Below are 22,998 nucleotides of genomic sequence, written 5' to 3' on the forward strand. Positions count from 1 at the left end.
CGGGGGTCCGTCAAACCCCACCTCTAGGGCAGTTGTCTCTGTGCCTGTGAATGAATACAGCTGCCTTCCCTAGATCAGCCTCCAACCTCACCCTAGGCTAGGCCATCTTGGGATTAGCACAAAGTTGGTGCCTCACATCTTCCTTTCTCCATGCCTTTGTGTGCCATTCTCCTCCGCTGAAGGGCCTCCCTTCCTATTTCTGCCACCACGGTCTCTGTCTATTAAATTTTACTTTTTTGTTCCAGATGCAGTTGAAAAGCCACCTCTTCCAATCCCTTCTGATCTCCCAACCAAATATAACCACACCTCTTTCTGAACCTCCCCAAACCATAGTGTTGATAACAATCAGTCATGCATGGCTTTGTCTGAAGGATATTGGGGGACAAACAGCAGTCTCTGCTATACCTGACATTCTAGAACTTTCTTTGTGGTATGCAATATAAGCTGGTGTTGGTTACAGTCTTCTGAACAATGATGGAGATGTTGCCCATTGTTACATAGTAGGTGTGTTAGACTATGAGTTCCTCGAGGGCATGGATGGGTGTTCTGCACCTATGTCTCCCTGACACCCAGCATGGAACTGGCTCACAGTAAGTTCTCGGTAAATCGTCCTGAATGCATGTTCACACCAACAGCTCCTGTGTGTCATGCCTACTGTGTCAGGCACTGTGCTAATTAAGGCTTTTCCATATGGCGGCTCATCGAGTCCTCACAATCGCCCTATGAGATAAGCACTAATATTCCCCACTAAGAAGTAAACCCCGCAGGGCTGAGAATTGCATCTTTTGTGTTCGTTGCTATATATACATGAGTGCTTGAGATGTAGTAGGCCCTCAGTAAATATTGGTTGGATGAGTGAATTAATTAATGGATGTCCATTACTAAGCTCCGAGAGGTTTAATGACTTGCCTAAGGTCACTCATGTGATAAGTGGCAAGGTCAGAATTTGTGCCCAGATGGACCTGGATCCAAAACCTGTATTCTTCACCACTGAACTCTAGCAGGTGGAAGAGACGGGGTGGATGCTGAAAGGATCGAGATAACACAGTCCTACCTTTAAGGAGCTTTCCATCTGGTGGAGAAGCAGAAATGCACATGCGCAGCACACGGAACACAACAAGTGATTGTACAACCTGTGACCATCCCAGGAATCAGGGAGGGCGGGCGCCCACACCAAGACTCAGGGGAAGGAATGACTTCTCAAGGCACTCAACACTGCCGAGAGCAGCAAGAATGCGGTTTCACTCCATAAGCCACCCTTGCAGCTGGGAAGAAGGGTGATTCAGGGTGTTGGTGCTTGCCAAAGATTTCATGTCCCTGAGCTTCAGAGACTGTATCTGGGGAGGCAGTGTGTCCTGGGGTGAGGGGAGGGGAAGGCAGGAATGGACACCCCAGCACAGAGGGGTTGTACAACCAGGTTACGACTGGCCAGGACAGGATGTCGGGCTCTTTGCTGTAGGGCTGGGGAGGGGATGAGAAGGGGGGAGGGGAGGTAGAAAGGGCCTGTAAGGATAGCAATGAGAGGGGTAGGGGGCCAGGGACCTGCAGGGCAGTGACAGGCTTCGAAATCTGTGGGAGGCAACCACGGCTGAGGCCCAGGTATACACAGGGGGTGCACTGATATGCCAGAGCTGGCCCGGACCACCACCTCTTGCAGCCCAGCCTGAAATCTGCCTACTGCGAGCCACCGGGCTCTAGACCCTGCCTCTGCGGTTCTCTCTTCACCCTCGGGCGCAGGCGCTGCTGAAAGCTGGGTGTGCAGGCTTGAGTGTAAGGGGGACACGGGGGAGGATCTGGGGAGAGGTGACTGGCTAGCCCTGATTCTGCCCACCTAGGAAGCCTGGGAACGCCCAACTCCTCCCCTTCACGCAGTCTAAGTGCTGCCACTGAATCACTCTTGGGCTGATGGTCCCCTGCTGGGGTACGTTCATTCCTCTTACCTTGGTTTGGCCCCCAACATGTCATGTAACTTTGGGTTAGTCACTCACCCTCTTTAGCCTTTTGCTTCTACGGCTGTAAAATGAGAAGCGATGCCTCTGTCCACACCATCGGCTTCCTCCCCTGGCACCTGCCCCAAAAAGAGCTAGCTGGCAATCACAGCAGAACAAAGATGGGGATGGGCCGCCACAGTGTGAGCTGGAGCCCACATGCTCCCCTGCCCGAGGAGCAGCCCTGAAGACACTCAGGCATGGTCTCCGAATCTCTCCACTCCCACCTCAGCTTGGTGGTTGAAAACGGTGATGGGGATTCTGGAGGCAGGAAAGAACTTCCCTCCATCTCCCCCATCCCCCAGGTGCTGCTCCAGGCCGGCTCAATCCCCCTTCCTCCTTGGCCTCGCTCTCCAGGGATGTCCTCACATACTCTGTGATTCAGCCACTGCCCACATTCTAATAATGGCCAGTGGCCTCTCAGTCCCCGGCACCCACATTGCTCGACTCCGTGAGGCCCCAGGGCTGGGCTCCTGGGCAGAAGGGGCAGTGGTGTTCCCCTAGAATCCAGTGCCTGCTGCCCCCTGAGCTGTGTAAGGCCCTGCCTGGACCTCTGGCCGACTGCCTACGGGGCTTCTCCACCTGGATGTCACACGGGCACCACAAACTCAACCTGACCCCATCTGAGCACATCAGCACCTTCCTCCCTTCTCATAACGGCACCATTCGCCCAGAGCCTCAGCCCCCAAGCCCCCATCTCTTCTTGTGTCCCTTCACCCCTTATCTATGTCCAGCCTCTTCTCAAGTCCTGTCAATCCTGCCCCAAGCCGATTGCCTCTCTCCATCTTTTCTGCCCCTGGATTGTTTGTCTACTTTAAAATCACCAAACACATATGGAGCACTTGTTATATGCCTAGTCCTGTTCTGAGTGCTTTACCAATACTAACGCATAACTTTCGTTTCACAGAAGAGGAAACTGAGGCACAGAGAAGTGAAGCATTTTACCCAGCGGCTGGACTTGAGCCCAGGCAGCCTGCTCTCAAGTCTGGGCTCTGAGCACCCCTCACGGGACCTCTCCCGAAGTCTCCTTGCTTGTCGCTGCCCCCCCAGTCTCTTCCTCATTCAGTCCCTCCCACGTGTTGCTCACAGATGCATCCTTCTGCCCTTCTCGATTAAGAAAATGCTTTAGGGCTTCCCTGGTGGCGCAGTGGTTGAGAGTCTGCCTGCCGATGCAGGGGACACGAGTTCGTGCCCCGGTCCAGGAAGATCTCACATGCCGCGGAGCGGCTGGGCCCGTGAGCCATGGCCGCTGAGCCTGCGCGTCCGGAGCCTGTGCTCCGCAACGGGAGAGGCCACAGCAGTGAGAAGCCCGCGTACCACAAAAAAAAAAAAAGAAAGAAAAAAAAAAAAAAGAAAATGCTTTAATGACAAAAGTGACTCCAGCAGTGTGGTCTTTCTGGAGCGTGCCCTGCTCAAAAAACCTTGAAACCGGCCCCTTCTCCCCCAGCCCCATTTCCCTACTTCATGCTAACAGAATAAAGCCCATTCCCTGGACTAAGGATTCAAGGATGTGACCCCAACAAGCTCCCAACTCCCCTGGGGAGTCCCTCACTGTTCCTGGCTCCCCTCAGGCACCCTGTCTTCTAACCTCCCTGACGGCACCGGTTCCGACCCCGGCACTGCACGGGGGTGAGTTCTGAATGTGTGATGAATCGTTCTTCCTTGAGGAAAGTCTGCAGGTCTGATTCCTCTTTGAACCACCAGAGCATCTACCACAGTGTGTCGCACAGAGATAGGCACGACACACGTGACGAATGAATAACAGTGGAGCCAAGCTGCTTTGTGACGGTGGAAATTAATTATTTCATTAAACAACATTTGTGGAACCCCTAAGGCTAATAGCTCACTTACGCTGAGAGCTTATTATGTGCTGGTCACTGTGTGAAGCCCTTCACATATATTACCATTTAAACCTCTCTGCGGCCTTGTGAAGTCAGTATTATCACTATCCCCCGTTTTATAAATGAGGAAACTGAGGCTCTGAGAGGGAAACTAACTTGTCCGGAGTCATACAGCCTTCAAGTAGAGAAGCTGGAATCAGAACTGAGGCTACCTGACTCTTAAGTCCGTGCTCTTGATCACCAGACCTCACTGCCTCCAGAGGCCAGCAAAGTGATAGACAGACATTCCAACATCTGGGTGCTGTCTCAAGACCACATAACGGGATATATAAGTGATGTCAAGGTCATAGAGTCCAACATCTGAGAAACATCATAGCACTGACAATGTCAAAATGTCTGAGGAATATAAGGATTGTATATAATGTTGCCCTTTGCTCAGCCAAACATTTACCAAGCACCCACTACATCCATGCCAGGCACCATTTTAACCCAAGGGCGTAGTGCAAAAATGCATCCTCTCATATAGTCGGTGGGGCGAGAGAGAGAGAGAGAGAGACCAAAAAACTAAACAAAAATTATATGTCAGATATATACACTACCAAATGTAAAATAGATAGCTAGTGGGAAGCAGCTGCATAGCACAGGGAGATCAGCTTGGTGCTTTGTGACCACCTAGACGGGTGGGATAGGGAGGGTGGGAGGGAGACGCAAGAGGGAGGAGATATGGGGATATATGTATATGTATAGGTGATTCAGTCTGTTATAAAGCAGAAACTAACACACCATTGTAAAGCAATTGTACTCCAATAAAGATGTTAAAAAAATTATATGTCAGAGGTGACAATTGCCATGGAAAAAAATAAAGCTGAGTCAGGAAAAAGGGACTGTCCCGTGAGCTGGGTGGGGTTACACTGGTGGCACTGCTACTTGTATAGGATCAGGAAGGGCCCCCCCGCCCCCAAGAAGGTGAAGTCTGAGCAGAGCAGTGAGGTAAGTGGAGGAGTGAGCCATGCAGCGACGTGTAGATATCTCAGGCAGAGGACCAGCAAGTGCAAAGGCCTTGAGCTATGCTTGGCCCAGTCTAGGAACAGCCAAGAAGCCCGCGTGGCTGGAACAGAGGGAATGGGGAGAGGAGTAAGCGAGAGTCACAAACACAGGAAAACGCCAAGGCCTACATAAATTCAGGCTCTGTGTAACACTGCACGTCTGGGTAACAGTAATAGGATTCATTCATTCCACATGCCTGGCACTGTCCTCAGTCCTGCCAACACAAAAACTGCTACAGACAGGATCTCTTAGAGTCTAACGGGGAAACAGACAAATGCCACAGTGCCACGTGACAGGTGCTATGTCAGGGCACTATGAAAGTACAGAAGAGCGCATCTAACCCACACTAGGGACCAAGGAGGCTTCCTGGAGGAGACGGCACTTGAGCCGCCAAGCAGGAGAAGGAGAATGCTCCAGAACACAGACGCAGAGAGGGAGGGGAAGGCCAGAACCCGGAATGCTGGGCAGAGCCTCAGCAGCAGTGCCAGGGCCAGGGAGCAGCTTGTGGGAGGAAGGGGTCAAAGAGAAGGGCTTGGGGAGGAAAGTGATGGGGTGGGGAAGGGCTTGAGTGTGTGGGGACTGACAGAGCACCTGCCCAGGGAGGCCCAAGTTTAAGCAAGTGTGTTGGAAGTTGGTGGTTATGGAGTGGGAGATACCAGGTGAGTAGAGGTGATAAAAAGACTTCAGCAATTTACCTGCTGGTCCAGAACCCTGCTATCTCACCGGCAATTAGGTGGGTCCACCTGGAGATGACAGGGAAGCAGAAGGTAGGGGGCCACCCCCACCTGCACCAGATCTTGGTTTCTCATCCCATCCTACAAGGTTCAGATCCTTCTTTTAGGTAGATCTCTGTGTCCTCACCCTGGGGCAGCTCCAGGAGATTCCTCAAATAATAATAACTCAAATACTCACAACCCTTTGTGGTCTTCAGTGTGCTTCCACCACCATAACCCCTGTGTCTCACAGTAAATCTAGGATGGACAGAGCTCCGCTGTTATCCTCCTTTCCATAGGAGAAGCTGCAGCTCAGAGAGGTTAAGGCTTTGTCAAAGTCACACGGCCAGTGGGTGACTAAGTTGGGACTCGAGCCCAGCTCTTGAAATTGCAAATCCCACGGCAACACTGCAGCAACTGCAGAAAACAAGGCCCGGTGATGGCCGAGTCCCAAGGATAAGACTGGGAAAGGGGGTGGGACAGGCTCTGGAATGGGGAGGATGACAGATACAGGGGTGGTGGAGGCTGAGAATGGAGGCAAAAAGGGAGCAGGTAGGGGGTTGGAGAGGTTTTGAGACAGACCTAGAGGCCTCTCCAGGAAGATCTGGTAAAATGTGCCAGCAGGGTTGAAAAAAATACAAGCTGCATCCTCCCAGCCCCATGTCTCCGTGACAAGGGAGGGAGGGGCCTCTTGCTCCCATTTCACAGGTGAGAAAAGGGAGGCAAGGAGAGGTGCCCACATGGCTTGCCCAAAGGCCCACAGGAACTCAGGGCCCAGGGGGCCCTTTAGAAGCCGGTAGGGTAGACAAGACATCGGAGACTTTTCCCACTCCAGCGTGAATGACGAAATAGAGATGATGAGAGGGGAGGTCGTGATGGAGAAAGCAGGGCCGCATCCAAACAGGGAGAGGAAACAGGCAGAGGCACAACGGAGCCTGTCAGCGGCAAAGATGGTGGAGAGATAAGGCCCTGACACCCAGCTCCAGTTACAGGCAGGCAGCATCAGCTGGTCGGGTGTCACGGACTCCCGGCCCCTCCTCCCGCCCGCTTGGACCCGTCCACTTGGGCAGTTCCGCAGCGCAGAGCTGCCTGGCTCCCGAGCGATGAGGATACCAGGAAGGAGGGGGCGGGAGGAAAGGGCTGTGCGCCGCCTCCTCCACTTCCGCTTGCGAATCCGCAGAGGCCTCCGCCGCAGCCTACAGGCCCGCCCTGGCCCCCTCCTCCCCCCATCTCCCGCCCCCCTCCCCGCGTCTGGATGGTACGCTCCGGTCCTCCTGGCCCGGCTGCAGTGGATGTTGCTAGAACCCACACGGAGGAAGGAAGAGACGCAGGCAGGCTGCGGTGACCCAAGCGGCCGCCCGTGCCTCAGGGACCCCTTCCCGGAGAGACGGCGCCATGACACAGGGAAAGGTATCGGCATCTCCCCCACCTGCATCATCCTCCATCCTCTGGTTCCCCCATCTCCCTGTCATCCTAAGCAAACTCTCAGGACCACTGTAAGCATCCTCCCTCGGCTCTTATGCGAAGGTGCTGCGTGGTCCTTGCCGAAGTCAGAGGCCCACAAGGCCTGTTTCAAGGAATGGGTTGTGGCCTCTTCCTGCCCACCAGGCTCACCTCTCCTCCCATCTACATTCCATCAATTGCTTTGGCATCACAGGAGCCTTCACAGACGCCCATGTCCCCTTAAGGAGTCAGCTTAGGCATCTGGTGTGTGTGTGTGTGTGTGTGTGTGTGTGTGTGCACGCATCCCCAGGGTGAGCCCTGAGGGTCAGTCCCTATAGGGCACCCCCACTCTGTCCAATCCCAACCCCAACCATATATTCATCTTTTACACCCTCCACAGAACCCCCCCACCACCACCAAACTCCCTGTCATTATTCCATATCTGGATACAGCCCCTGTGGTTGGGGGGTTCCTATGGCAACCCTGCTTCAGGATGTTCTAATTTTTGTTTTCGCTTTGGCCAGACATAGGACTGAATGGGATCGGATAAAACATCTTCTCTTTTTATTCCTGTTTTAGGCTTGAAGTGTAGGGGAGGGGCTGGGGCAGAGACTTGGCTGGCCTAGTAGGGTTATGTAACACCAATAGCCTGTGGAATTACACAACCACCAGGGCCTGGGGCAAAGAGGGAGGGTCCTCTGGCTCTCTGCTTGGGGGTGCTAAGGATTGGGCAGAGAAAACAGAAGAAGGGCCTCGCTTCCACTCCCCTTCTTTTCTCAGAGATGAGCCTCAGAGCCAATGGCATCTTTCCTGGGCTCTCAGACCCTCCTTTCACTGTTTTTTAAGCTCAGCAGGCCTCGAAATGATGTCATTGGGTGATACCACCTCGTGCCATGTGGACAGACTTCACTTGGTAATGCTGGATGTTGGGGGACCAGGGCCTAGGGTCAGCAGGGTGGTTGTTGGTGAGGAGGACGAATCTGGACCGGGCTGAGGTCAGAGGTGATAATCCTTTTCCCAGGCACAAGCCCTGGGTCTGGGCTCAGAGAACCTTGGTTCCGGTGGGCTGAAATGGATTCTCCTGGGCATGACCCTTCTGATCTGGGTGATGAAGGGGGCTGGGGAGTGGGAGGGATGAGCCCGGGCCCTACTCCCACAGGCCTGGGTTTTGAGGCCCTTCCCTAAGGACGCAGGGGTGGGGTTCACCGTGGTGAAAATGAAGAGCTCCCAGCTCTGCGGATTCTCTCCCTCCATTTCCCACCTCCACCTCCACCAGTCACTTTGCTGATGCTGCTTCCTGTCCTGAGGTGAATGTATGGCCCCTGCCTCCTCGGCCCCTCACCCCCAGCTTGCTCCCAGGCTTTCTGATGATGGAAAAGACCCCTCCAGTTCAGTCATCCTCAGGGCTGGATGGAAGAAGAAACGTTCCGGTGCTTGTTCATCTCTGGGCTGCCTCAGCTAGATGCTGCTCGCAGAGAAGGAACTTTGCAGCCTTCCTCAGTGGCCCTGCAGGTTTAACTCATTCTTTTTGGAACCAGACCTAAATCCCGTTTGTTTTTTGAGGTTCAGTCCTTTTGGTGACGTTTCAGTTTTCATACCATCCCGCATCCCCAGTCTTCCCTTCCCTGGCGGCATCATTCGGGCCCTCCCAGCCCCTATTTTCTCACCAAAGCTAAACTTGCACATTGTGGAACCGGGGCCATATCTAAGTGTAAATAGACTTGAATTTTCAACCTGCCATGGGATATTTCCCACTGGGCCTCAGTTTCCTCATCTGTAAGATGAAGAAAGGGGCTGAATGAGGAGGTGCTTTCCCTTCCATCAGTGACAGTCAGATTCTCTTCTGGTTTGAGGGAGAGGCTGAGGTTCCAACAGCATGAGGCCAAAACGGACTCTTAGCCAGGGGCCTCTCGCCCCTCCGCTCCCCTGCAGCCCCCATTCCTCTTCCTCTTTTTTTTTTTCTTTGTCTGCACTGCAACCCCCATTCCTCTTCCTCTTTTTTTTTTTTTCTTTGTCTGCACTGCAGCCCCCATTCCTCTTCCTCTTTTTTTTTTTTCTTTGTCTGCACTGCCCACAGCATGCGGGATCTTAGTTCCCTGACCAGGGATTGACCCCTTCCCCCTGCTGTAGAAGCATGGAGTCTTCACCACTGGACTGCCAGGGAAGTCCCCCTCTTCCTCTTTTTTTCCCTCTCCTCTCCCCTTTCTGTTTCCCTGCTCTCCCATCCCCACCCTCCTTGGTCATCTCCAGCCCAGCAGAAGGAGGCCAGCCCCAGTGGACGGTACCTGGGCTCTGCAGCCCAGTGGGCCATGTGTGGCTCTGAGTCATTCTTCCTCTCTGATCCTCAGTTCCTTCATTTAAAAACAGGGATCAAAATACAACGAGCAAGGTAGCAGGGAGATTCAATGAGAGGACCTTTCATTCAGTAATACTTTTAAGGGCCTACTACTCTGTGCCAGGCCCTTCCCTGGACCCCAGGGAAATGGTGGAACCATATAGCGCCAGTCCCTGCCCCAGGGGACGGTGACCACCAATGGTGGGCTCTCCTAAGAATTTTCTCCTTCCTCAGTTCTTATCCCAGCTCCAGTGTGTGCCCCTGGCCAGCCCTGACCCCCCTGGAGCTTAGTTCTCCCATCTGTAAAATAGGGAGATTCTTTTTTTTCCAGATTTATTGGGGTATAATTGACAAATAGAAATTGTATATATCTAAGGTGTGTGATATTTTGATATACATATAACTTGCGGAATGATTACCACAATCAACCTGGTAAACACATCCATCACTTCACAGTTACCTTCTGTGTGTGTGGCAAGAACACTTATGATCTACCCTCTCAGCAAATTTCAAGTACACAATACAGTATTGTTAACTATAGTCACCAGGCTGCAATTAGATCTCCAGAACTTTTTCATCGTGCATAACTGAAACTTTGTGCCCTTTGACCAGTATCTCCCCATTCCCCCCACCCCCCAGACCCTGGCAACCACCATTCTACTCTGTACTTCTACGATTTCGACAATTTTAGATTCCACATATAAGTGAGATCCTGCAGTTTTTGTCTTTCTGTGTCCGGCTTATTTCACTTAGCATGATGTCCTCCAGGTTCACCCATGTTGTTGCAAATGACAGGAATTCCTCCTTTTTTAAGGCTGAATAATATTCCACCGTATATATACCCCACATAAAGTAGGGAGGTTCTTGTCTGCACCACTGCCGTTCCTAGTGCAGGTGAGAAAGTACCCATGGAAGTTCCAGAAATTGAGGGGCTGGGGAAGAGGACTTAGAAGGTGCCCTCTCCCTGGTGACTGTCTCTCTCTGCCTCTACTCCACAGCTCTCTGTGGCTAACAAGGCCCCCGGGACAGAGGGGCAGCAGCAGGCGAATGGTGAGAAGAAGGAGGCTCCAGCAGTGCCTTCGGCCCCACCCTCCTATGAGGAGGCCACCTCTGGGGAGGGGCTGAAGGCAGGAGTCTTCCCGCCAGCCCCCTCGGCTGTGCCTCTCCACCCCAGCTGGGCCTATGTGGACCCTAGTAAGTCTCTCAGTTCCTGGAGGCTGGAGCATCAGGGGGAGTGGTGGGCCCAGATGGAAAACCTGCATAGGAAGAAGTTGCCCAGAAATAGACGCACTGTGTGGTTGTTGTATGAGGCTCTGATGTCAAAGGTTTGGGATTTGGAGGACTGTTCTGAGGGTAGGTCAAGGAGAACTCCATGAAGAAGGACTGATACAGTTTCTGCAGTCATAATTCCCTTGGATCGGGAAGAGGGGCTTTTTCAAGTCACCAAGCTAGGGCAAAAAGAGGGGACAGATGGGGGAGAAAAACCAGGGGCTGTCCTAGAAGAAAGGGATGCAGAGAGGGAGTGAGGGAGGTCAGAGTGGACACAGGAGGGAGCAGTACGAGGCTACAGCTGACCGTGGCCTCAGCTGGGGCTGCCTCCCTGTGAGTGTGGGTGCAGTTTGCTGACACGCTGGCTGATCTGAAACCAGTCCCCGTGGAGGCCCCAGGGTTGTTTAGGGCGGGGGCCTGAGGATCCACTTCACTCGTCACTCTCCTTGTCTCTCTACCCTCCCCCAGGCCTTAACTGGGGGCAGGAGAGCAGGATGTGGGGAAGGTGTGTGGATGCCAGCCTTAGCATCCCTCAGGGCCAGGCACAATTCCTAGGCCGACCCACCCGGGCTGACGCCAGCTCCTTGCAGACGAAGAATCGGGCTGGTAGGGGGCCCTCTGTTCGGTGTGGCAGCCTGTGGGAGCTTTGCCTCAGGGCTGGGAACGTACAGCTCCCGCAAGCTGCAAGGAAGTCTTCCTCGGCCCCCTCGGCCCCCTCCCCCACCTTGTCACCCCACCCCCACCCCCAGCAGAATTCTAGAAGGGATCCTGGGGACAATGCCTCAGACAGTGTCTACTCAGGAGGAGCGGCCACCATGGTCCACACCTCCCACCACAGAGCCCTTCAGCCCAGACCCAAGCAGACCCACCCCACCGTCAGCTACTGGAGGGCCTTTGAAGGTCCTTTGAAGGTGTTCATGGGAGCCCTTCCTCCTGCCGCTGACACCCACAGGACTGCTTTTTCTCTCCTTTTCTCCCCCTCTGTGGCCTGGCCATTTGGGCTTTGGTGGGGGACGTGGACAGAACATGAAGGAGTGAAGGATAAGAGGTTGAGGGTCTCCAAGCCCCAGGTTGGCAGTGGGTCCACCTCCCTCCCCCTTCCTCATTTCCCATATCCTGGTTGCCAGGACTGGCTGCCTTAAGGAATGTTTTCCAACGAACTGTCAGGGCAGAGGAAGGCAGCTCATTTCAGTCAGCACGTGACAAACATTTACTAAGCGTGCACCAGGCACCGTGTCTGGCACTGAGCTAATTTCTGGGGATGCATTGATTTGCAAGCCCTTCCCTCACAGAGCTGACAGTGTAGACAAGTAAATGGATGATTACCACATGGTGAAAGGCAGTGATGGAGGCCTTGGCAGTTCAGCTAACCCGCCTGACAGTCAGGGAAGACTTCCTGGAGGAAGGGGTATCCATGAGGGGAGTCCTGAAAGATGGCATGTATTAGCTTGGTGAAGAGGTAGAAAAATGAGTGTCCAAGGCTGAAAGAAAGAATGTGCAGGGGCCCAGAGGCAAGAGAGCACATTGCTGAAAAAAATATAGTCAGGCTGGAGAAAAGTAGAAGGGAGTGGTGTGCAGTGGGGCTGGAGGACTCTTGGGAGGCTGAGGAGGCTTTGTTAAGGAACTTGAACTTGAGTAAAAGGCAGTGAGGAGCCATCAAAGAATTTAAAGCGGGACAGTGCCGAGGGCAGATTTGAAAGGCCAAGACAGGCTCTTGCTGTGGAGGGGAAGGTCATGGAGAACTTGCAGGGATGGTGGAGAGCAGAACGGACACATCTGAGGCCTTAGGAATGACCCAGACGAGGGATGAGAGAGGGTGGTGTCGCCAGCATCAGGCACAGAGCTTTCACTTTTATCCGTTTCACCCCCGTGAGGTGGGTATCACTAACCCGTATCACGGAAGAGACAAAGAAGGCTGGTGACTTGCTTAAGGCCACACAGCTAGTCAGTCTTGGGGAGGGATCCACGTGTTTGCTTACAGAGCCCATGCTCTTCCAAAAGCCTGAGTTCTGGGACCAGGCCCCCAAGCTTCACCCACACCCACGTGCCACTTCTTGCCCTTGTCCTGGCTCTGTTTCCCCTCCAGCCTCCCCCAGCTCTGGTTCCCAGCTGGAGCACCAGCAGTCCACCCCACCTACGAGTCCCCAGTTCCCACCCCCGGGACCTCAGAGCAAGCCGGGGTAGGACCTTTGACTCTGGGATGTGTGAGGTAGCCCCGGGGGAGTGGCTGTCCTTCTCTGATTCTCAGCCACAAGGGAGCCAGACTGTCCAGGAAGGGGGATGGGGGGGCACAAGCGGGAAGGGCCACATTTGTATGGCAGAGCTTGGGCCCCAGGGAGCCCCCGCTTGGGGTGGGAAGGGGAGATGACAGTTCCTTCTCACACTCAGAACAGGAAAGGTGAGGGGCAACCTGGGAGAGATCTGGGATCTCTGTGGGATGGGATGGGGTGGGGCAGGAGGAGGTTTGAGAATGGGGCTGGAGAGAAGGGCGTTGCCTGGTCCAGAAAGCCAGTCTGACAAAAGGTAGCTCTGAGCTGTTGCGGGTGGTGTTTATGTGTGTGGGAGCGCTCACGGCCCTCCCCCTGCCCATCCAGGCAGCAGCTCTAGCTATGAGAGTGGTTTCCCCACTGGAGACCATGAGCTCTTCACCACCTTCAGTTGGGACGACCAGAACGTTCGCAGAGTCTTCATCAGAAAGGTAACTGTCTCCCCCAACTCTCCCAGACTGGGAAGCTGCGTGGGGGGAGCCTCTCGAGAAGCCGCTGGCCCAGTCTCCTGCCCAGAGGCCATCCCTCTCCCCATCCTTGTGATGCCAACTGACGGCATCTCCTGGGAAGTTGGGGTGCCCACTGCCCCCTGCTGCGGCTGAACACGTGGTCTCTTCTCTCCAGATGCCATGGGTGTGGGCTCTGGAGCGTCTTTGCTGTCCTTTCGCCTTGTCCTGGATTCATTCCGATGGCCCCTAAGAAGGAGGGTGGAAGGCCCAGGATGCGGGTCTGGAGGGTAGATGGAGTCGCCGGGAAGTTGGGGTCTCCCTAAGCCTTGCTGGGGGCCTGAGCCTCTCTGGCCCCCAACAGGGCCCCCCAAGCTGAGCGGAACCCCCTCCCACCCCCAGGTCTATACCATTCTGCTGATCCAGCTGCTGGTGACCTTGGGTGTCGTGGCTCTCTTTACCTTCTGGTGAGTTGGCTGTGTGGAACCGCACGTTCCACGGGTGGTGGCGCCAGGTCTCGGCCTGGGGAGGAGGGTCCAGAGTCAGACTGTTCTTAGAACCGTCTGCCTGAAGATGCTGGTGCAGGGCAGCGGCCCACCTCATGCTGGGAAAAACCTTAGACCGTGCACAGGGAGGGGTCCTCCGTCCAGCAGGGGGTGGCCCCGTGCTTTCTGGGCCTGCAGGTGTCTGTGAAGCAGTCGTTCCTCTCAGATGCAGCAGCCCTACACCTGGGCGCACCCAAGTCTCAGCCTGAGACAGGGAGACTGTGGCTGGAGCTCCCTCCCCCACCAGGGGTGTGGTCTCTCCTTTCTTCCTCTCTGAGTCCTGTGAACTGGCGGGTGGGGCGGGGGGTGGCGGGGGTGGCGGGGGCAGGTGCAGAGGTTGAACTAGAAATGGAGACAGAGGGTAAATTCTGATTCTCTCTCCCTCCCTTCTCTGCAGTGACCCCGTTAAGGACTATGTCCAGGCCAACCCAGGCTGGTACTGGGCATCCTAGTAAGTATACCCAGGCCCCTTCCCAGAACACCCTTCACAGCCAAGGTGGGAAATCTCCGCTGACAGAATCCCAGCCCATGACCTCTCCCCATCCCATAGGAACCGCCTCATAAGAGCATGGCCAGAAGGGGCCTTCTGGGGTGTGTAGAGCTGAGGGGGAGGGGAGGAGATGGGCGTTGGTTCTGGTGCCTGCCCAAGGAGGGAAGGGTGGAACTGGGGTCATGGCTAGGGAGACCCAGACCTTGGCCTGGAGGAGAAGGGGGGCTGGGACACCTTGGCCCACACTAATGATGATGTTGCTACTCAATATTAACGTAGTTGTTATTAATGCTTGTGAATTATTAATCATAAGAGATACCACTTATAAAGTGCCTAATAAGGGCTGGGCATTGTTCTACGTGCTTGATATGCAGTGTTGCATTCACTCCTCAGAAAACTAAGTCTCAGAGAGGTTGAGTAATTTGCCCAAGGTCACACAGGTAGGCCGTGGTAGAGCTGGGATTCAAACCCAAGCTTCAGGTTGAGGCTTGTACTCTTAACCCCTCTACTTGGCAGACTCCCTTCCCCTCGAGCAGTTGGCTTCTGCTTATATACTCTACTCTTTAAGGAGCATGGCAGGGAACTTTAGAGGTTATTCTGACCCTCCTATGTGGGCAATTAAGGAGTCATTCTGGATACTTCCAGGCCAGACCACCCTGTTCAAAGCAGAACTACTGTCAGCAAAGTCTCCTTCAGCACCTACTGTGAGCCCAGGCCAGAACTGGAGCTGGTGGAGAGGAGGCCTCTGCAGGGGAAGGTGGTGGGCATACAAGGCAGCCTGTGAAAGAGCAGCATTCAGAGGAGGGGGAGCCCTCAGTCCATGTCAGCGGGTGCGCCTCAAAGGATGAGCCAAGGGGCCTGGGGACTGGGGTGACTTAAGTAAACGCTTGGGAGTGGGAGCGCACGTGGTACATTGGGTAAATTAGGGACCAGGCTGGCGGAGCACCGCAAGCCTCCGTGAGGGGAATCGGGACATCCCAGAGAGAAGCGAGGCCTTCCGGGGTGGAGGCTCTGAATGTCCACCCAAGGAGCTTGCACACTACAGCTGTCCCAGGCCTGTTCCTGGATGGGGGTCTGGTGGGAACATAGGCTCAGCCCAGAGCCTCCTGGACCACCCGAGCCCAGAACAGTCCCAGAGTGGGCCTCAAGTTAACAAAAGCCAGCCAAAGCCTGACAGGAAGGAGACATCCTGGCCTCTGGGGCTCCCCGGAGGAGTGGAGGAGGAGCTCAGCCAAGTTGGGGATCCCAGGGGAGGAGACATTCACACCCAGAGCCTTTCTTAGGGCACAGGACAGAGGGCCTGTCTGCAGACCAGGCAGGGAGGCGGGCATTTGGGGAGATGGGGGGCACTGTAGGCTAAAACTGATGAGGCCCCAGGAACTGCCACCCCGGCCAGCCCCCGTGGCGGGTTGGCATGGCTCCCGGCACATCAGCACCGCGTGGCAGCCTCTGCGCCCTGCCACCTCGGGAATGCGGTCCCCAGGCCCCTCATCAGGCCTCCTGCGGGAGGGTCTTTGGGACTCTGTGCCCTAAGCAGATGGTGGCAGGGGGACAGTCCAAGAATAAGCAGGCTCTAGAATTGAGGGCAGAGTCCACCCCACTGAGAATGGTGTGAGAATTTGACCTCTGAATGGTGAGAGGTCCTTCCTCCTCAGCATCTCCAGGCAGAAAACAGATGCTGTCCCAGACTCAGGGGTGGGTGGGTGTGGAGAGAAGTCGGAAGTGGGCATGGACCGTGTGCTTTCCATGGAGCGTCGCCAAGCCTTAAAGGTGCTTGGGAATTCACCACCAAGATGCTGCCCTGTTCTCTAGAAAGCCAGCCTGTTGCTCTGCCCCATCCTGCCCCCTCCCCACATCGCTATCCAGTCCTGAGTCTGCCTCTGGGTCTGAGACCTAGCAGGTCTGACACCTAGTGGGTCTCACGTCCTCCAAATACCAAGCCCTTAATAGCAGTAAGAATAAAACAGGTCTTTTTCTATGTATGTAGCACTGTACCATGTGATTTGCAAATATTCTTCATTTGATCCTTAACAACAGCCCTACGAGGCAGATACAGTTATTATCCCCATTTTTTTTTTTTTAAAGAAGACGTTGGGGGTAGGAGTTTATTAATTAATTTATTCTGTTTTTGCTGTGTTGGGTCTTCGTTTCTGTGCGAGGGCTTTCTCTAGTTGTGGCAAGCGGGGGCCACTCTTCATCCCGGTGTGCGGGCCTCTCACTATCGCGGCCTCTCTTGTTGCAGAGCACAGGCTCCAGTCGCGCAGGCTCAGTAGTTGTGGCTCACGGGCCTAGTTGCTCCGCGGCATGTGGGTTCCTCCCAGACCAGGACTCGAACCCGTGTCCCTTGCATTAGCAGGCAGATTCTCAACCACTGCGCCACCAGGGAAGCCCTATTCCCATTTTATACATGAGAAAATTGAGGCTCAGAGAGAAGATGTTTCTTCCTAAGCAGCAGAGCCAGGATTGAACCCTGTCTTTCTGATTGAGAAGCTCGTGCACTTCCCCTCCATGCTCTGCTGCCTCCCCACAGCCTGGGACTGGTCCTGGAGCATCATAAGTTGGGGGAGGACACTGGGTTTGGACCCTGGCCTCCACCTGAGCCTCGTGCCTTGGTCTTGACATTCTGTAAACAGACCACGGCTCTAGCTCAGGCCCTGAGGCCCAGGCTCTGACAAGCAAGTCTGTCTTTCACTTCTTCTGTGATTTATTCTTCGCTCCCTGGGATGGCAGCCTTCCAGCACCACCCCCTCCCCCCCACCCACTCTTTCTCCAGGCCCCAATCATCTCCCTCAGTGGGCTCTCGCCTTATTGTCTGATTGCTCCCTCTGAGCCTTGGCAGCGGGAACTGCGGGCCTCCCTACCGTGCAGGGGAGGAGTGAGGGCTGTGGGGTGGAGGTGGGGGGACCGGACAGAGGAGGAAAAGTGTGAGACCAGACTTGGGGGAGGTGGGTCCGAGCCTCTCCAGGAAGCTGTCAGTTAGCCAGGTTCTAGTTATAATAATAACAACTCCCATCTTCAGGTCCCTACCCAGTGCCAGGCTGTGTGCTCAAGGCTGGACCGCATGCTCTCATTCAGTCCTCGCTACAGCCCAGTGAGTTGGTACCAGCATTCCCGTTTTACAAAGCAGGAGGCTGGAGCTCTGCAATTAAGTAGCTGTTCAAGGTCACACGATGGTGGTGGCAGAGCTGGGATGTGAAATGAGGGTCAGGCTCCCAAACTGCCCCATACGCTCCAGGTCATCCGTCCCTCTGCCCTTCCTCCCGACCACTCGTCTTGAGGGTTGAGGAGCTCTGGACCAGAGAGAAAAGGAGGCTGGGCCCTGCCCTCAGGAAGCTTCCAGTCTGGCCAGGGAGACAGGCCCCACAACCAGGATACACATAGACAAGGGTTTTATTATTATTATTGATGTCGAAGTGACTGGTGACTCAAGGGAGACCGAAAGAGAGCAGATGCTGGGGTATTTCTTAACAACTGGGGCAGGACGACTCCACTGTTCCTCACGGAACAGGATGGCCTGCAGCCCTGGCCCTGGCACTGAGAACCCCTCCATCACTGTGACAGCAGTGATGCCTTATTTGAGAACCACTGAAGAATAGGAGAGGGTGAGGATGGAGGGCTCCTGTTTACCAAATGCAATAGGCTCGTCTCAACCCCTACCTTCCCTGTGCTTTCACATTTCACCCAGAAATACATAAAGATTGCCTAAGCCGTGCCAGGCCCCGGGTTGGACAATAGGTTGTTCCAGGTGCTACATCTGGGTGGGGATCAGATGAGCAGACCCGTGGGGTGTGGGGTGCAGGCTTTGGTTGAGTTATGCCCGTGGTGCACAGAGGAAGCCCCTCCAACCTCAGCCCCAGGCATCCTCGCCAGTCGGTCCTTTCCAGTAGAGGCAGAGAGTGGTGGGCACGCTGTGAGGGTGCAGAGGGCCATGAGGGTAGATGGAGGGGCGGAGTGCGGTGTGGGATGGGCTGCAGAGGTAGGCGGGGGGGGGGGTGCGGATCAGGCAGGGCATCACCAGGTCTTTGGAATTTTAAACAGGAGAGTCACATGATGGGATCTGCCTATAGCTTTGAGAGTGGAAGGCAGGACTGGAGGCAGAAGGACCCGATAGACAGAGATGACCCGACCTAAAAGGGTGGTCGTGGGGATGGAGAGAAGGGGACAGATTTGAGAACTGCCTGGGTAGAGGATCAGCAGGTCCAAGTGATTAGCTGGGCATGGCAGGGTGAGAGTCAAGGCTGACCGAGGTCGCTGGTTGGGTGACTCGGAGGCTGCATGACATCCTCTGCAACAGGGGATGCAGGAGAAGGAGCAAGGAAGAGGGCAGGTTCGGCTCTAACCTGCTGCATAACAGCCGTGTTTGCCCAGCAGGCAGTTGGGTATTCAGGTCTGAGGTTGAGAAGGAAATTCTAGATCAGAAATATGGTGTGTGAGTCATAAGCATCTGCCTGATAAAGGGAGTCCTAGGAATGAGTGAGCCCACCCAGGAGGATCATGAAGGGAGACCCTGTGCTGAAGGAGATGGAGAAGGAGTGACCAGGGAGGTAGGAGGGGACCCAAGGCTGTGTCATTGTGGGACCAGGGAAACAACGAGAGAGATCAGGTGTCAGCATGTCCAGGTCAGATAAGGATGGACAAGTGTCAGTTGGACTCAACAAAGTCATAGTGATGTGGCAAAGCCAGCTCTCATTAAGTGGGACAGGGGCTGGTTTGTTAAGTTGAGGAGTGATTGTGAGTTGGAGAAGGTGCCGTGAGTGGAGACAACTTTCTGAAGAAGCTTGACTGTGAGGGTGGGTAAAGTGGCAGTAGCTGGAGCCGGGAAAGATGTTGGTTAAAGATGGAGAACAGCTGAGGAGGTTTGTGAGGGAGAAGATGTAGCAGTCGATGGCAGGGCAGTTGAGGGTGTGGGACCCAGAGGCTTGGGGGGATTCACCTGGGATGGGAGGAGGGACAGGAGGAAGGACACATAGATGCATGACGCGATGTTTGCAGGCGGCAGGCAGGGAGCCAGTGGAGCCCCCCACCTCATCTCGAATCTTTCTGGGACACATCAGGCCAGACCAGGCAGGAGAGTGAGGCAGCCTGGGAGGTTTGCAGATGAAGGAGGATGGTTGGCGTTGTTGCTGTAGGGGATGCGTGAGAGAACCGAGGAGGGAGATGGGGAAGGATGACAGGTGCCGTGTGTTGAGGGCACACTGAGAGCTGGAGACCATGCATTGGTGTAGGCACCAATCTAGGTAGACATGAGCATGCCCCAGCCTTGGGTCTTCAGCCCTCATGTCCCACCTCCTGGACTGGCCTCCACCTCCACTGCTCTCCAGAAAATCCTTAATCCTCGACCCCTGTCTCTGGGTTCCACCTGAGCTTCCTGCCAGTCTCCCAATGGATACGGCCACCTGATCCAGAAATTCATGCCACAGGTACTTCTTGCTGTGCCAGGTGCTGGCAGGACAGACAAGATCATTGTAGGTAGTGACAGAGCCAGGGAAAGGCCTAAAGGAGGCGGTATGGGGTAGTGGTTGTAAGCTAGGGCTCTGGAGGAGGAAGCCTGTGTTCTAACCCTGCCTCTGCCATGTGGTAACTGTGTGGCCTTGGACAGCTCACCTGGCCTCACTGTGCCTCCGTTATAAAGTGAAGAACGTGCTTCCTAGAGAAGATAGGAGGGTTATATTAGCTAATCCTCGTAAAGCAGGTAGCCCTCTGCCTGGCATATGGAGAACACTGTATATGAGCTTTTCAAAATATATGTAAGTAATAAGATATTGTCTGGGGGGAACCACTTTGCACTGGGTGGTCAGCTACCACATGGCACCCAAGATTCAGTATTTCTAGAAGCAGGCTCATCTTACTCCCCTTCCTTTCTTTTGGAATTACACCATCACCCTGCCCATTGCAAGGTTCTGAGATGATCGTGTGCTTAACCAACCCCTGCCCCTGGCCCGTGGCAGCCTGCTTGGTGCCCTGTGGGCAGGGGTGGCAGAGAGTGGGACGAGCAGGGGCCTGGGTGGAGGGCCTTCAGGGGCGGCCAGCTCTCGCATCCGTCTGTCTCTCACAGCGCCGTCTTCTTCGCGACCTACCTGACCCTGGCCTGCTGTTCTGGACCAAGGTATGATGACGGCTTGAGGAGCAGCATGGCTGTGGGAATGTGAGCAGGACCTTGGAAGTCCTGGCCCCAGTCCTGCTTGCCGCCAGTGCACCCCTGAGACGGCCCCATCCTTCTCTGGGCTCCATCAAGCAGGCCTGCCCCTCCCTCCTTTACTTGGCACCTCGGGGCGGGGGGAGGGTGAAGGCACAGATGGGGGCACATGGGGATGTGGCTGAAGGAAGAAGCTCCGAGGCGTGGGGGTGAGTTTGTGGGAGAGCCCTCGGACAGCATGACCCAGCCTGTGCTGCAGGCATGCCCCCTCTCTCCTCTGAACTCTGGTGGCTTGCCTTACAGGAGGCATTTCCCCTGGAACCTGATCCTCCTGACCATCTTTGTAAGTGATGTGGGGACAGATGCTGAGTGGGGATGGGGGGAGGAGAGCTGAAGGGTGAGCTTCGAGGGCTAGGAGTTGGAGGTAGCTGATGTGAGGTCACTGGGGGTGGCAGGGGTATTTTTGCCCCACTTCTTCTGCAAAGACACCCCACCCTCTCTTTCCAAATAGCCTTTCTCTCCCCACTCCATCCACTCCCTCTTTCCGTTGTGATTTTGTTTTTAAGAGGTTTGTATGGGGACTCCTAGAGCTATGGATAACAAGAGCTGGGGGTGGGGGGAGGGTGTGAATCTTAGAAAGGGGGAAGAGCAGGGCTGCAGAAAAAAGAAAGGGACAGCTGGGACCTCCTTCACCGGGAGAAATCCTGGAGGTAAATGTGTGTGTGAGCAAAGCAGACTCAGAGTTGAGGGGTACACGCAAGGGGTGGAGACCCAGGCTGGCCCTTGAAGGTGTCTGGGCCCCCAGCATTCCCTCATCCTGCTTCTCCTTTCAGACCCTGTCCATGGCCTACCTCACTGGGATGTTGTCCAGGTAAAGGGGCCAGGCGGAAGGGGGCTGGCCACACCCTGAGGGGAGCTGCCCCAAGCACAGTCCTTCCAGGGAGCGTTTGGACGGGGTGGGGGGGGGGCGTTCAGACAGGCAGGAGACATGGGCTTGGAGCGCGCTCCTCCCGCACTCGGCCTCCAGGACCTGGCCAGGCTGGTGGGTGGGGGTGGGAGACGGAGGAGAGCAAGGTGACACCTCTCAAGCTGCAGCTGAAAGGACCCCAGGTTCATGATCACACAGTTCCCTATAAGCCACCTCCAGGCACCAGCACAACCCCTCCCCACCCCCATTCCCACCTCCTCGAGAGCCTTGTAACAGGATTCTGAGTGTGAGCATGTTGGGGAGGGTGGGTCCCAGTAGAAAGGATGAGGAGGCAGAGAGAAGGGGGATCCTGGGAAAGGGGAGAGACTGGGAGCCAGAGGTCGTGGGATCAGGTCCTGGCAGAAGGGGAGGACCTGGGAGGAGGGCAAGGGGAGACCAGAAGCCCTGCCCTGAAGCCGACCCCCTGGCCTGCCCGTCCTGCAGCTACTACAACACCACATCTGTGCTGCTGTGCCTGGGCATCACGGCCCTCGTCTGCCTCTCGGTCACCGTCTTTAGCTTCCAGACCAAGGTCAGCCCTGGGGCCTTCGGGCTGGGGAAGGTTTGTGGGGGGCGGGGGCGGTGGGCTGCAAGCTTGGATTCCCCAGCTGGGGGAGGTAAAAGGCATGCGTAGTGTCTGGGGAAGCCGCCTGGGATGGGAGGGGGAGGAACAGCGGGTTCTGGGGTGAGCACGGGAAGGTGGCCTGCTGCCTCGGCCTCAGCCTTCTGGCCAGCACACTGCCCAGCCGGGGCCCCCAGGAATGCCGGGCCGCTCTGTGCAGGCCTGAGGGCCCCGGCAGCTGACGCCCGTCCTACCCCTGCAGTTTGACTTCACGTCCTGCCAAGGTGTGCTCTTCGTGCTGCTCATGACTCTCTTCTTCAGTGGACTCATCCTGGCCATCCTCCTGCCCTTCCAATATGTGAGTCTCCAGGTCTCCCGGCCGGCCCCATGGGGATGGCGGGGGTGGGACTGCCGGCCCCAGGGTGCCGTTTCCTCCTACACCCTCCAGGGAAGGCAGCGAGCCAAGGGCTCACAGCCTGCCATCCTGTCCTGCCCCGGGCTGCTTGGCAGTGTAAGCAAACAACGAAGCGAGGCTTTTCTTGACAGGTCTGGGCACCTGCCCACTCCACAAGCCACATCCGCTTCACCTTTCCCATCTTCTCCACTAGGGGGGAGGTGAGGCTGAGGGGGAGGGCTCAGGTCATTTAAACCCTAGGCCGGAGAGGGGGCTCCGGAGCTCCATGGGGCCACCAGGCCCAGAGGGGCCCTGAGGAAGGGCTTCCTGGGCCTCTTGGGGGATCAGTCAAGTGCAGAGAGGCAGGATCTGGCTGTCCAGGCAGGCGGGAAATGGGACAGTGGGGCTCCGAGCATACCCCTGCCCCATGAGGGTGTCCATGGCGACAGCTGAATCTCAGCTCTTTTAGAAGTGTCTGGCCTGCCTGGGAAATCCCACCAAGACTGCTCAGGGCTCAGTGACCCATTCCAGGAACTCAGGCTGCTGCAGGTGGAG

At 55.5% G+C, this 22,998-nt stretch overlaps 1 protein-coding gene across 3 annotated transcripts in view; it reads left to right on the top strand.

Annotated features, from left to right (window-relative positions):
• The first annotated feature begins 6,834 nt into the window (after window positions 1–6,834).
• FAIM2 (Fas apoptotic inhibitory molecule 2) overlaps window positions 6,835–22,998 on the top strand; it is a 33,504-nt gene continuing 17,340 nt past the window's right edge. For 2 of the 3 annotated variants that reach the window (XR_009543507.1, XM_060166275.1), the window contains exons 1-10: window positions 6,835–6,999; window positions 10,366–10,561; window positions 13,231–13,334; window positions 13,752–13,816; window positions 14,292–14,345; window positions 20,440–20,529; window positions 20,824–20,863; window positions 21,354–21,391; window positions 21,932–22,019; window positions 22,312–22,407. Coding sequence is in view for 2 of the 3 variants with exons in the window: in XM_060166275.1 (XP_060022258.1) it covers window positions 6,985–6,999; window positions 10,366–10,561; window positions 13,231–13,334; window positions 13,752–13,816; window positions 14,292–14,345; window positions 20,440–20,529; window positions 20,824–20,863; window positions 21,354–21,391; window positions 21,932–22,019; window positions 22,312–22,407 (786 nt within the window). In the remaining variant the exon portion in view is untranslated. The remainder of the gene's footprint in view (window positions 7,000–10,365; window positions 10,562–13,230; window positions 13,335–13,751; window positions 13,817–14,291; window positions 14,346–20,439; window positions 20,530–20,823; window positions 20,864–21,353; window positions 21,392–21,931; window positions 22,020–22,311; window positions 22,408–22,998) is intronic. The other variant, XM_060166276.1, reaches the window with a different exon arrangement.

Source organism: Lagenorhynchus albirostris, chromosome 11, assembly GCF_949774975.1.
Source record: "Lagenorhynchus albirostris chromosome 11, mLagAlb1.1, whole genome shotgun sequence".
Lineage (NCBI taxonomy): Eukaryota > Metazoa > Chordata > Mammalia > Artiodactyla > Delphinidae > Lagenorhynchus > Lagenorhynchus albirostris.